At 37.9% G+C, this 14,115-nt stretch overlaps 1 protein-coding gene across 4 annotated transcripts in view; it reads left to right on the top strand.

The window, feature by feature from the left end:
* The window catches only part of Cpsf6 (cleavage and polyadenylation specificity factor subunit 6), a 467,838-nt gene that overhangs the window by 77,979 nt on the left and 375,744 nt on the right, over nucleotides 1-14,115 (top strand). For all 4 annotated transcript variants that reach the window (XR_016550513.1, XM_090414582.1, XM_090414580.1 and 1 more), the window contains exons 4-5: nucleotides 8,653-8,787; nucleotides 12,146-12,249. Coding sequence is in view for 3 of the 4 variants with exons in the window: in XM_090414582.1 (XP_090270708.1) it covers nucleotides 8,653-8,787; nucleotides 12,146-12,249 (239 nt within the window). In the remaining variant the exon portion in view is untranslated. The remainder of the gene's footprint in view (nucleotides 1-8,652; nucleotides 8,788-12,145; nucleotides 12,250-14,115) is intronic.

Genomic DNA, 14,115 nt, shown 5'->3' with positions numbered 1-14,115 from the left:
TGTGTGGGTTTTCTATAAATGATCTTCAGTTTTTCTGACACACAAATGAGTTTGACATCCAGGAATGAGAGAGAGCTGTTAACTTCCAATTCTGAGGTAAAAGCTTGACAGAAGTTGCAGCTAATTGCTTTGGCAAGTGATAAGAAAGCACAAGTGCCATTTGAAATCAGTTTCATGCCTGTTTGTCAATTTTTTTCTGCAACTGTTGCAAGCCAGTTTAAGTTTATGCTCGATTCTTATCTGATCAGTTTTGTAAGGAATTGCAATGTATCTTCAATTTATATTCTCCTTAATGTTGATTCTCGTAGACAGGCTTATACGTTGGTTATGCATCACTAAATCACTTAAGGAATTGAACAACGTAGATACGAATATAAATTAAATTACACTTTAATAAATATTTCTGATATTTCGGCATCACGTTGCCATTTTCAAAAGGAACTTACAAAAACAGGCACGTGCACGTAGGCAATACAACACAGTAACTGAGAATGAAGAGATGAAGCTATTGTTCTCCTAAAAGTCCTAATGGTCCCCTCTAGCAGGCTAAGTAGGTGTTTTTGGCCATTGGGCTGAAGGTCTGCTGATGTAAGCCTCCCAAATTTGGGGCAGTCGCATACAACCAAATTTGTTGAGGTTTGGAGAGTTTCTTAGGGCTGAGGCTGATTTCATAAATAGTCTTTTGAATTTGTATTTGCTACTGTGTATTACTGTAGCTTTCTTCCACCGTATTCTGTGGTGTGTATCCGGACCATGGTCTGCAAGACCAGAATGGCTGTACTTGTGAAAACGGATGTAGTCCTTGTGTTCAGAAATTCTGATATTCGCTGTCCTGCCTGTTTGGCCAAAGTAAGACAGTTTACAACTGCAAGGGACCTGCTATACACCAGGTAGGTCTAGGGGAAGTGGTTGGTCTTTGGTGGAGCGGAAAAGGGATGCTAATTTTCTGTAAGGCCTGTAACAGGAGGTCAGGTCATGTTTTTTTAAGATTTTGGTAATTTTTTCAGAGGTGCCTTGGATGTAGGGAATGGTGATGTATTTAGAGTAATCCTTGTTGTGGAGGGGGGGGGGGCTGTGGTTTGTAGGTTTTAATATTTTTTAGATTTTTTTTTGGGAGGGGGGATAGCCATTGGCTGAGTAAGTGTTGAGGATGTGATTTAGTTCAGTGTTTATGGCCATGTTAGAACAGATTAGTTTAGCCCTGTTGTATAGTGTTTTCACCACTCCATATTGTTGTGTGTGTGGGGGGGGGGGGGGGAATTGTTGGTGAATGTATCTGCCTGTATGGGTGGGTTTTCTATAAACTGAGAAAACCAAGGTTCCATCAGGCTGGCAGGTGACTAGTGTGTCTAGGAAAGGGAGGCTGTTGTTTTCCTCTTTTTCCAGGGTGAACTTGATTCTTGGGTGTTGGTTGTTTAAGTGTGTTAAGAAGGAGAGGAGTGTTTCAGAACCATGTGGCCAAATAGCAAACACATCACCCACGTGGCAAAGCCATATGCCTGGTTTTTGTGGGGCAGAGTTTAAGGCTTTCTCTTCAAAAGTCTCCATAAAGAAGTTGGCCAAGGGTGGGGAGAGTGGTGAACCCATAGCTGTCTCTTCTATTTGTTTGTAGAATTTTCCCAAACAAAATAGTCTGAGTTCATTGTGAACTGAAATAGGGCTGAGATATCGGGAGAAAATTTAGCTTGGATTAGCTCTAAAGTTTCCTTGCGTGGGTCATTTGTGAATAAGGAGGAGACGTCAAAGCTGACCATTATGTCAGTATGTTGGAGTGTAAGGTTTTCTGTGCTGGCTTTGAAGTGGGCTGAGTTTTTGTGTGTGATGGTGTGTTGCCAGTATAGTGTGTGAGCTCTTTGGCCAAATGTTTAGCTAATTTGTATGTGGGGGAATGAATGCCATCCACTATGGGACGTAATGGCGTATTTTTGGGAGTCCGTAAATAGGTGGGGGTATAGAGTTAAATGGCTATAATCTGTTAGTAACTTCTACAGGCTAAGAAGTGACTTTCTTAAGGAGCCTATGAAGTTTTCTAATTTGCGAGTTGGTGGGATTGTATTCGATAGGGAGGTAAGTAGCCTGATCTGATAGAAGAGCATTAAGCTTACCTGTGTAGTCCTTTTGGTTAAGTACTACAGTTGCATTTCCCTTATCCACTTTGGTGATAACTAATTCTTTATTATTCCTCATTTCCTGTAGAGCTTTATATTCCTTGTTGGATATGTTGGTTGGTTTTTGGTGGTCTTACTTTGGAGAGTACACAAGTTACATCCAGTCTTACCCTGTTGGCGATTTGTTGTGGAAGGTGGCGGATTCCGCGTTCAATCTGGATCATAATATCTTCACTAGGTATTTTTCTGGGAGCAATGGCGAAGTAGTGACCACGTGAAAGCGCGTTGAGTGCTTTAGGCTTCAGGGTGACTGAATAAAGGTTGATTACGGTGTTGGTAGTAAGTTTTGGATTGGCAGTAGAGTTCTTTTTTAATTTTTCGAATTTTTTCATCTTTCAGCCTCGTATTTTTTAAAATTTTTTGTCTGCAGTGGTACACGAGATGTCATGTAAAATAGACCAAAGTTCGTGATTTAAAGTGCACGAAAGCTCATCTTCGAGGCACGAATAGTTTCGTTAATGTTCGCTAAGAGAAACTGCATGGCGGTGATTTGTTCGCAAAGCAATGCATAGCTAGTGCGGTGATATATACGGAGAGCTTTTTGTGAAACAAAACGGTGCTTGAATTTTACACAGTTCGAATTACCTTATTATCCCGGCAGTGTTTCAGGAAAGTTAGACGATTTAATTGTCTAGACAGCTTCAACTTCATTTTAGCGTATCTCCTTAATGTCAAGGCTCATTGTTCACTGCTAAGTAACTGAGCATCATAGAAACTAATTAATGTTATGATAGGGCTGTTAATTCTATCTACATGAACTCTTACAATCCGTCAAATATATGCATTCTCAGCCTACTTTGTTTGTCCTAATAAATGAAAAACCTAAGTTATTGGGAGGTAGAACAATGCTACTTTATGAGACTGGTGAATTTCACTTGCCTTTAGTGAAATAGTTTTATAATGGGTATTTGCATCTTATATAGGATTCTGACTCATGTTTTTTTTAAATCATAGGACATTATCATTATCATTTCAGCTAAAGAAAAGAAAAAAATAAGTCAAACATATGTAATTTTTTATTTTTTAATACACACACACACACACACACACACACACGCTATCTACCAATAATCGTCTGGACATTTTAGCAATTTACAATTGATACCAGCAGGCAAAGGTGGACATACCCTAATGTCAGGTTTGTCCACCTTTGGCTTTGATCACTTCCTGCACCCTTTGAGGAAGGCTTTCCACTACCGTGTGGCAGACATTAGGTGGAATTTATCTCCATTCCTCCATCAAAGCAGCACTGAGTTCAGTGACAGTTCGAGGACATACTGCTCTGGATCTCATTTGGCACTGCCATTCATTCCAAAGGTGTTCGATGGGGTTGAGGTCAGGACTCTGTGCATGTCAGGGTAGTCGTTTAACACCCACCTCTTCATGCCATTCCATAACAGCTGCAGCTTTGTGACATGGGACATTGTCATCTTAATAGTAACACAGGTCTATTCCATAAAAACTCCAGTGGGCAGCACCTGATTATCCAGAATATCATAGTACTGCTATTCATGGACCCATGGACAACGACCAGTGGTCCTACTCCAAACCAGCTGAATGCACCCCACACCATTACTCCTCCACCAACAAACTTCACTGTGGGTACAATATACTGTGGTATCATGTTTACCTGGCTGCCTCCACACCAACACCCTGCCATCAGACTGGAAACAGGTGAACCTTGATTCATCACTCCAGAGTACCATTTTCCACTGGTCAGTTGTCCAGTTTTCACGCTCTTTGCACTAGGCCAGACAAGCTGCTTTGTTCGTTGTATGATGTTTGGCTTGTGTACCACTGCTAATCTGTGGAAACCCAGTATATGGAGTTCTTTTTATACAGTATTAGTGCCCACCATTGTGTTACTTGTGCTTAGGAACTCATCACGGATTTATTATCTATTGTAGCCATTTCTGCATGCCACCTGTTTTAACACTCTCCTATCCATGTCAGTCATATTTGGTGGTCACACTGCATGTTTTCCCACACTAGTGATGCTAGAACGTCTCCATTTGTTGATCACATCGCCAATTGTTGATTTTGAACGCGCCGGTTGAGCGACATATGGACATCCCACTGAATGTGACAGCACATGATGATACCTCTCTCTCGAAGTCACTGAGTTTACGTTGTGTTGCCATACCACCTGTATTCAACTGCTACGATGAAGTACTGCCTCCTGCTATCTGTGCACTGGTTTTTATGTTATTAACAAACCTGGAATGTTCCATAACTTGAGATAACAGGGATATCTGGACAATTATTGGTAAAGTGTGTGTGTTTTAATAAGTGGTGTTTGCCTCCATTGCACTATGCTCATTGCCCAAAGAAAGACTGCTGCAAGTTCAATTCTATCATTATCCACACAGTTAGCCTAATCATTGCAGAGTTAGCATTGCGAAGCACAAAGTGGCTTTGTGCTTCGCAACCATATGCCTGGGGAAGGAGTGTCCTGGGTTCGATTCCCGTCGGCGACGTGAGGAGCTTAAGGATCTTCCTCAGCCATAGCCAAGTTAGCCGGTCTTGGGTGTAGACAGCAGGGTTTTCCCCCCCAGTTTATCTGGGGTTTTTCATCTCACAAGCAGGAAGACCGGCCCTGTGAACACACACGAATCTACAGCCATAAAATAAATACCCCCCCCCCCCCCATTAGGGGACTCAACTCACCCCAATAGGGATGGGGAAGAAAAGGGAGGAAACTCCATATGAATAAATAAATAAAAAATTTCTATCATTACTGCAGGAACTTTTTCTAAGCCTTTCTTCTTCCAGTTTTCAAGTTAGCTGATATTTGACATGAACAAATAGGGTTTTCCTGAAGCATGGGTTTTTAATTCCTCATCTCAACAAATTAACTGTAGAACTTTTGCCAGTTTAGACATAATATATACCTGTTGGGGGTGCTTCAGGGTCAAAGCTGTATAACTGAGAGGAGACCTCTACATAGCCTTTAAAGGAATGCAGAGAAACGACCAGGGCTTCTGACCTAATGTCCAATCCTCACCCTCTTGTGGTACAGCCTGTTGGGTATCTACCTGGATACTGAACAAACGAGGATGGGCTGGCAATTTGGGATTTATCCGACCAAATTATATTCTTATTGGCTTAAACCAATATATAAAATGATGGTACAACATGACAAAATTTCATGCCGGCTGGGGCGTCGCCCGGTTAAACAAAGCCCCTGTTGTTTTCACCAGAGAACCAGGGCAAACAGCGAAAAGTCAGTTACTGGAAAAAATCTGAAAGCACACCCCAACTCAACATCACCAGAGTTAAAGATCGGTACTATCAACATAAGAAGCCTGAATGCTAATAAAATGCAGCTAGCTGAGGAATTAGATAAGTAAAAGTATCAGATCGACATAATAGGGGTGACTGAAACAAAAAAGATAAAAACTGGTGAGATCTTTCTGAGCAATAAATACAAAATGTTATATTCAGGCAATGACAATCAAGGAAAAGAAGGAGTAGCTATAGTATTCAACACAAAATACAAGGCTAATCTTCTTGAATGGCAGTCAGTCTCAAGTAGAGTAATGTGGGCAGATATGAGAATGGGGAACTGGACAATGAAACTGATTTGTACCTATGGTCCCACAGAAGGTTCTGATAAGGTAGAAGTGGAGGAATTTTTTGACTCTTTAGAAAAAGCAACTGACACAATGAAAAAGGAAAAGTTGGTCCTTGTTGGGGATCTAAATAGCAGAGTAGGAAACGATTGTCAGACACACAAAAATATTTTGGGAGAATTTGGAGAAAAGAGCAAAGCTAATAATAATGGCAAATACTTGTTGGATTTCTGCTCAGGACATGGACTGGTTATTACTAACACCATGTTCTAACATAAAAATCAACATAAAAAATATTGAAGTATTCATTAAAGTTTGCTTTAATTAATATCTGTTATATATATTGTTAATTCCTTAAGCTAATTACCAGTTATGTGTGACCAATGTATAAGCCTTGCTACAAGAATTACGATCATCCATGGAGGTTCCATTGCACGAAAGGCCCGCCAATACGGCAGAATGAGGTTGAAGATATCAAGACAACTAAATCATCTAACCTTCCTAAAACGCTGCCGGGATAACAAGGTAATGCCAAATTGTGTTAAATTGAAGCACTGTTTTACTTCACAGAAAGCTCTCTGTATTTATAACCGCACTAGTTTCGCCTTATTAAGAAAACAAATCACCGTGAAGCGCATTTTCCTTGCCGACAAAAACAAAACCTTACGGGCGCTAGAAGAAGAGCTTTCAGATACTCTCAGCCATGATCTTTGGAAGATTCTTTATGACGTCTCATTCACTTCGGCAACAAAAAAATTCGAAAAAATATGTAGTCAGCACTTGAAAAAATATGAGAACTTGATAAAGAATTCTGTTTCCTTACCACAGCCACCACCCAACATGGTTGTCAACCTATCTTCTGCAGTTTTAAAGTCTGAAGCACTCGCCGCACTTTCACGCGGCCACAATTTCGCCTTAGCTCCTGAAAGAATACCTGCCGAGAAAATCACGATCCAGATAGAACGTGGGATTTGCAACCTTCCTAACCATATCGCCAACAATGTCAGACTGGATGTAGCCGATATTCTCACCAAAGCAAAACCTCCAAAAACCAACTTATCCAAAGACGAATATGCAGCTCTACTAGAAATGAAGAAAAACAAAAAAATAGTAATCACCAAAGCAGATAAGGGAAACCCCACTGTGGTTCTCAACCAAAAGGACTACACAGGTAAGCTAACTGCTTTAGTACTAGACTGAACCACCTACCTCCCTATTGAATATAATCCTACCAGCTCTCAGATTAGAACTCTTCACAGACTCCTTAAGAAGGTCACTTCTTGGCCTGTTTGAAGTCACTAACAAACTATAACTCTAGATCCATCCGATTATATGGACTTCCAAAAATACATAAACAAAGTGTGCCATTACATCCCATAGTGGATGAAATTGATTCCCCCAAATACAAATTAGCCAAACATTTAGCCAGAGCGCTCACACATTACTGGCAACACACCATCACACATAAAAAACTCAGCCCACTTCAAAGCCAGTATAGAAACCTCTCACTCCAACACACTGACATAATGGTCAGTTTTGACGTCTCCTCCCTATTCACTAATGTCCCACTCAAGGAAACCCTAGACCTCATCCAAGCCAAGTTTCCTCTCGATATCTCAGCCCTATTTCAGTTCACAATGTACTCAGGCTATTTTGTTTGTCAAGGAAAATTCTACAAACAGATAGAGAGGACACCCATGGGTTCACCACTTTCCTCACCCTTGGCCAACTTCTTTTGGAGACCTTTGAAGCCTTAAACTCTACCCCACAAAAACCCGCTATTTGGCCACATGGCTCAGATATACTCTACTCCTTCCTAACACACTTAAACAACCAACACCCCAGAGTCCAGTTTACCTTAGAAAAAGAGGAAAATAACACCATCCCCTTCCTAGACACTCTAATGACTTGCCAGCCTGATGGATCTTTGGTTTTCTCGGTTTATAGAAAACCCACCCATACAGGCAGATACATTCACCAGCAATTTCCCCCCCCCCCCCCCCACACACACACAACAACAATATGGGGTTACAAAAACAGTATTCAACAGGGCAAAATTAATCTGCTCAGATCACGATGCCCTAACCACTGAACTAAACCACATCTTCAACACTTTCATAGCCAATCTGTCAGATTATTGTGTATAATTCTTTGTACTTTGACATCTGAAGAAGTTGGTTTACCAACAAAACTAGTAGTGTCCCCATTAAACCTTATTCTTTATTATTCTTGGTGTTTTAGTCATTAAATTAAATCAAAAAACATATATATATATAATCGAATATTCTAAGAAATGAATAAAAAAATAAGATGTACATGGCATAGGCAAAATCTTTTATCTTTAACATTTCTAGAATAAGCTAAACTAAATCTAATAACCGAATTAAGTATTTATAACCTGACATTTTGCTAGCATTAAGAAAGGCATTTTGAAAATAAACACTCAACAGAGATCAGAATTACTATGGCTTCCAGAACAAGGATTATGTTAAAATGTGATTATTTACATGAATTCATGACTAATGGTTAAAAATTATTGATGGCATTTAGAAGTGATCAAAAGCAGTATAGCCTATCTCATTTGAAGATACTCAGAACAAATTAAGTACCCAAATTGCCAATAAAGAGAAATATGAGCAAAAAACAGGTAGCACATGGCTCACAGACAAGAAATATGTAATTGAATATTAATGGATATATTTTAAATGTATTGTTTCAGCATTTGCTATATGTCCCTTAGTAATTATCACTAGTAGTTATTTTTAATTTCCATGCAAAGTGATTATTATTTTTTGCTGCTTTCACTATAACTTGGTTTTTAAAATCATGGCATTTTGGTCTATTATCGTTTTACAGTTTCATTTGTTTTACCTGCCACAACTTGTATCTCATTTATATCTCAATTTAACCAGTTTGGCATCTCATCTGATGAAACTCCTTCTCAGGGACGTCCTTCATCAACTGGTAGTGGATCTCCTCGTCATCATCGCCACCACCATCATCATCATGGGAAGCGTGTGGCTGTTTATGTTGGCAATCTGACATGGGTGAGTGCTGTTCTTTGTCTTTGATTTTGAACTTTATATGTCACTTAATTGTGAATTTTGTATATAATTTAACAGACACTTCTATAGAGAATTAATGGAATGCAATCAGAGAATGAATAGGTATTAAGGGATACTTATGAGAAAAATATTTCGTAAATGAAAGCATTTACTAAATATTATTTCTTCAAATCATAGTTATTTATACTCCAGTATATAGGGTTATGTGCTGGTTTAAACTCATTATTAGGTTTAATGGAATGAATACGGCACCGAGAAACAATTAAACCAAAAGTTAATGGATCTTATATTTCACCTCCTCTGTCACAGAAACATTATCAGGGATACAACTTAAAATTGTAAAAGCACACACAAAAACACTCTAAACAACAAGTGGAAAAAGTTAGATAAAAGCCTTAAGTCCTATGGGGGGGAGGCATTCTTTGTGGGGTGCAGAACTAGCTGTTCCATCTAACAGCTAGTCTTAGCTGTTGGATGGAACAGCTAAGACTAGCTGTTCCATCCAACCTTAAGCCTTACAAAGTTTCCCAAATTTTGGGAAGTTTAACACAACTGTATTTATTAATATTAGATTGGTTTATCAGATCTACTGCTGATTCTAAGAAATTAAGTCTTTCAACTATTTTTTTTTTCAGTTTTTTTAATAGCCCCCCCCCCCCCCCCCCGTTTGATTCTGTGCATGGTTTCCAAAGCATGGTCAACTACACCTGACTGAACATAGTTATGGTGGCAGACATATTTCTTGTGCTCTTCCTGCTGGCCTGGTTGGATGAGTGGTTAACATATCTGCTCTCCATCCAAAAGGCTGTAGGTTCAAATCCCATCGTGGGCATGGATGTTTGTGATTGTCTGTGAAAATGCTAGTATAGTATTAGTTTAGGTGGATAGTAGATGGCGTTAGTGTAGATGATGCGATTTGCAATGAGTCTTTGGACTCCTTGGAAGTGTCATGTAATAATAAAATATTGATAGATTTCCCAATTTGACGACGTAATAAGATAAATTTGCCAGCACAAGGAAGATTGTAAACACCTGGAGCAGAAAAGGAAGGAAGTGGATCCTTAGGAGAGCAGATAAGGGCACCCAGCTTCAGATGAGATTTTGAAAGCAGAGCTGAGGTTATATTTCTTTAGAATTCTGGCATCTCAGAATGAATGGTTAGAACTCTAAAGAAACATAATCTCTTCACTGCTTTCAAACCTCACCTGAGCTCATCAACCTATAGAACATGTAAAACATTTCAGCTATTTAGGCACAATTATTAATGAAGATGGCAAATTGAGTATGGAAATAGACAACAGAATTAAAGAATTAAACCTATGGTAAGGAAGTCAACTAAATAAATTTATACTTTCCTTCATGTTTACATGGTGATTAGAATACATCATAAAAATTATGGAAATGACTACCATGTTAGAGTAAAACTTTAATTTAATAATTTAATTTAATATTTAATTTATGTTAGAGTAAAACCAAAATAAACACTCCACATTTCGACCTTTGCATTAAGTTCATCATCTGGAGTACACACATATATACAAAGAAACAAGCTGCACTACAATTTACATGGTATGCTAAAATTACTGACCAACCGTTACAACTATTGGCCTGACCTCTGGTGGAGAAAAACAAAAACCTTACTACATCAAAGCTCGAGTCCTGTTATTATTATTATCTATTAGGTTACAAAATTAAATTAGGCTGGAGAGCAACATGTTCACAAAAAAAGAAAAAAAAACTGCTTATATAAGTATACTTATAAATACAGTAATTACCTGACTTACGTGAATCTGGAGTTACGTGGTTTCTTATATTATGTATTCCCGTCTCACTTCATGCCTCTCCACTAGTCTTATCTTTCCAGCACTGGCCGCATTCACCAGTGTCGCACATGCTGTGTACAAGCATTGATGTGTTTTCGCACGGTCTCCATTCATACACGATTTTTATTGTCTACAAACCTTACAATTGTTTAATATTATGTTCTTGATAAAAATTTTATCATATAAAAAATAATAATGTTGTCCAAAAGAAGCAAGTCCGATTCTTCTACAGCTAGCAAGAAAAGCAAAACATTGACTTTGGAAACAAAACTCGACATTATTAAGGGAAAACACAGCATTGATGTGTTTTCGCACGGTCTCCATTCATACACGATTTTTATTGTCTACAAACCTTACAATTGTTTAATATTATGTTCTTGATAAAAAATTTTATCATATAAAAAATAATAATGTTGTCCCAAAAGAAGCAAGTCCGATTCTTCTACAGCTAGCAAGAAAAGCAAAACATTGACTTTGGAAACAAAACTCGACATTATTAAGGGAAAACACAGCATTGATGTGTTTTCGCACGGTCTCCATTCATACACGATTTTTATTGTCTACAAACCTTACAATTGTTTAATATTATGTTCTTGATAAAAATTTTATCATATAAAAAATAATAATGTTGTCCAAAAGAAGCAAGTCCGATTCTTCTACAGCTAGCAAGAAAAGCAAAACATTGACTTTGGAAACAAAACTCGACATTATTAAGGATTTTGAAGGCAGAATGAAAATTTGTGAGCTAGCAAAGAGGTTCAATCTACAGGAATCCACAGTAAGAACAGTCATAAAAGATAAAGAATTCTCGCTGCTGTGAAAAATGTCCAATCATTGAATTCAAGCATAATTCGTAAATGTCATGGGATTATTGGTGAGATGGAAACGATGCTTAAATTATGGTGTGATAATCAAGTGAGAGTAAAAAATTGTCCAGTTGATCAAACGACAATATGTAGCCAAGCCAAGGTGATTTTTGAGAGGCAAAAAGTAGAAGCTGGAGAAGCGGCCAAAGAATAAAATTTCGTGGCCAGTAATGGTTTGTTCAACCATTACAGATTTCACAGGCTTCTGTAAATTTCCGTTCATATCAGGTTTTGTATGATGTAAAGAACAAGTACTTTTCCAATCAATTTGGTGTGGGGTGTTAAGAGCTTGATCTGAGAGGCCTGCTTCACCAAAGTTGTTAAATTTATGATGAAACAGATGAAGCAAAGCAAGCCTCTCAGATCAAGCTGTCATCATGTCATCCCTATCTTCTTAAAAGTAACCACCTAGTTATATCATTTAAATGCTTCTAATATAAATTTTTTTAAAAAAAATTAATAATTGAAATAATTTCAATTAATATAATTGAAATTAAATTTAGTATTAGGTTGAAATATAGGTGGAGTACCAAATGTGCTTTACTGTTTTAGGCTTACAGTTTTTTACTTAGGAACTGCATGAAAATATTTCAGAAAAACTTCAAGAATTAATATTTATATAGTTTATTTTATTTATTTTTTTAATTTTAGTGGACTACTGACCAAGATGTTACTGATGCTATTAACAGCTTAGGCATTACAGATATTTTAGAAATAAAGTTTTATGAAAATAGAGCAAATGGACAATCAAAAGGGTAAGAAATTATATATATATATATTAACATTTATATTCCAAGGAGTGCCTTTAACACTTAAATTCAAAGGTGCTATTTACCACTGCCAGAAATTATGACACTGCTCAGTACTCATTGAGATATAGTTTAGCATATGATTGCTTATAGGTATTTTTTAGTGAAGTGGATAAATTCACTTTATCAATGCAGATGCAATCCATATTGTAATGCCTGTAGTGGGGTATTTGTTTTATGTTAGTCTCCATATTGCATGGCAAGTCTGCTATCCATATATGGGAACCGACAGTAGTACAGAATGTATTATGTTATCTGGCTCTTGTTGCTAAACTTTTGCAGACTGTCTTACCATTGCCCATCTCCCATTAGGACAAGACAGAAGCTTCTAATATTCTTTGTTCTGAAGTACCACATTTGGGAGGTGTAAGTGAAAATCATGAGAATATACTATGAAGGTTAATTAGTTAATTCTTTAGAGAAGGTATCTTTTGGGCAGTTGTTCCTGAGCAGAAATTTCCATAGCTTACCACTGGGTGTAACCCACATGTAAGTACAAAGAAATGGTGTGCACAGGATGATTTTAACCATCAAAATCACTATATCAACCTTATATCAACCATTCTGCACACATTTCTCATGTGTAGTGATTCTTGCTGATGCAATTATAGCTCTCTGCTATAATTACATCAGCAATTGTATTACATCAGCTTACGATCTTAACTAATTTGCTCTTCTTTTTTGCTTCACTCAGCAGTTATTTCATATCTTTTCTTTCAAATCATTCCTTCCTAACATCCCAAATCACATTGCCCACTCATTTATTCCACTTATTTATAGTCTTGGTTACATTACTAATCTTTGCTCCAGATAATAAATATTATTGCAATGTATTACTTATATCGTCCCCTCAGTTAGCCTAGTGGCTGTGTGCTTTGCAACCACATGCCAGGGGAAGGCGTGTCCTAGGTTCAATTCCCGTCAGAGACGTGAGGAGCTTAAGGATCTTCCTCAGCCATAGCCAAGTTAGCCGGTCACGAGTGTTTTTCACCCAGCTTATTCTGGGGTTTTTCATCCCACAAACAGGCAAACCGGACCCGTGAATACACAGGATACAGCCATAGGACATAGCATGGCAAGGAAGACAACGGGAAACCACCTTGCTCATAGGCACTTTCCTAGTATGGTAGCATACCTGTCCCTACTATCTGTTAGGATGAAAGGAAATCATTCCATTCCATTACTTATATCATATTTTACTTTTCTGATTTCTGTCTGGCTTCCATGTGGTATTGTAAAGAGCACTCATCAAAGCCTTGAAATTTCTGAAATCATGCTGAAATGTTACTCTTTTTCTACTGCTTTCATATCATCTTTGGTTTCAATGATGCCCTTTAGTTGAAAAGATCTGGGTTTGAATTCCATCTAGGACATGAACATTTATCAAGGCCTTTAACTGAAGGTGAATTAACAAGTCTCATACAGGGATAGCAGGGTTTTTCATCCCACAAAACAGGCAAACCAACCATTAGAACACAAGTAGTTGACAGACATAATGCATAATGTGTAGCCTTTCTTCATAGCCTAAGTTACTTCAGCTCTGTATCCAAATCGATCAATCATATCACCTTCCACTTTTTCTGTTTCATCCTACTATTATCATCATGCACCAAAACACTTTCATTCATACTCACTTTTCTTACTGTGCATATAACAACTTGCCACACCATTTCTCTTGCTCACTTGTTCAAAATTCTGCTTGCATTCAACACCTCACATTCCTAATTCTGCCTCATTAGCACACATTTCTGATATATTATAGTGCTATCATCTCCTTTTCCCCACAAATTACTTACATTTGCCAATCACATA

The sequence above is a fragment of the Typopeltis vanoorti genome, chromosome 25, assembly GCF_054136105.1.
Source record: "Typopeltis vanoorti isolate ZY-2024b chromosome 25, IOZ_Tvanoo_1.0, whole genome shotgun sequence".
NCBI classification, from domain to species: Eukaryota; Metazoa; Arthropoda; class Arachnida; order Uropygi; family Thelyphonidae; genus Typopeltis; species Typopeltis vanoorti.
This window is presented reverse-complemented; position numbering and strand designations above follow the sequence as displayed.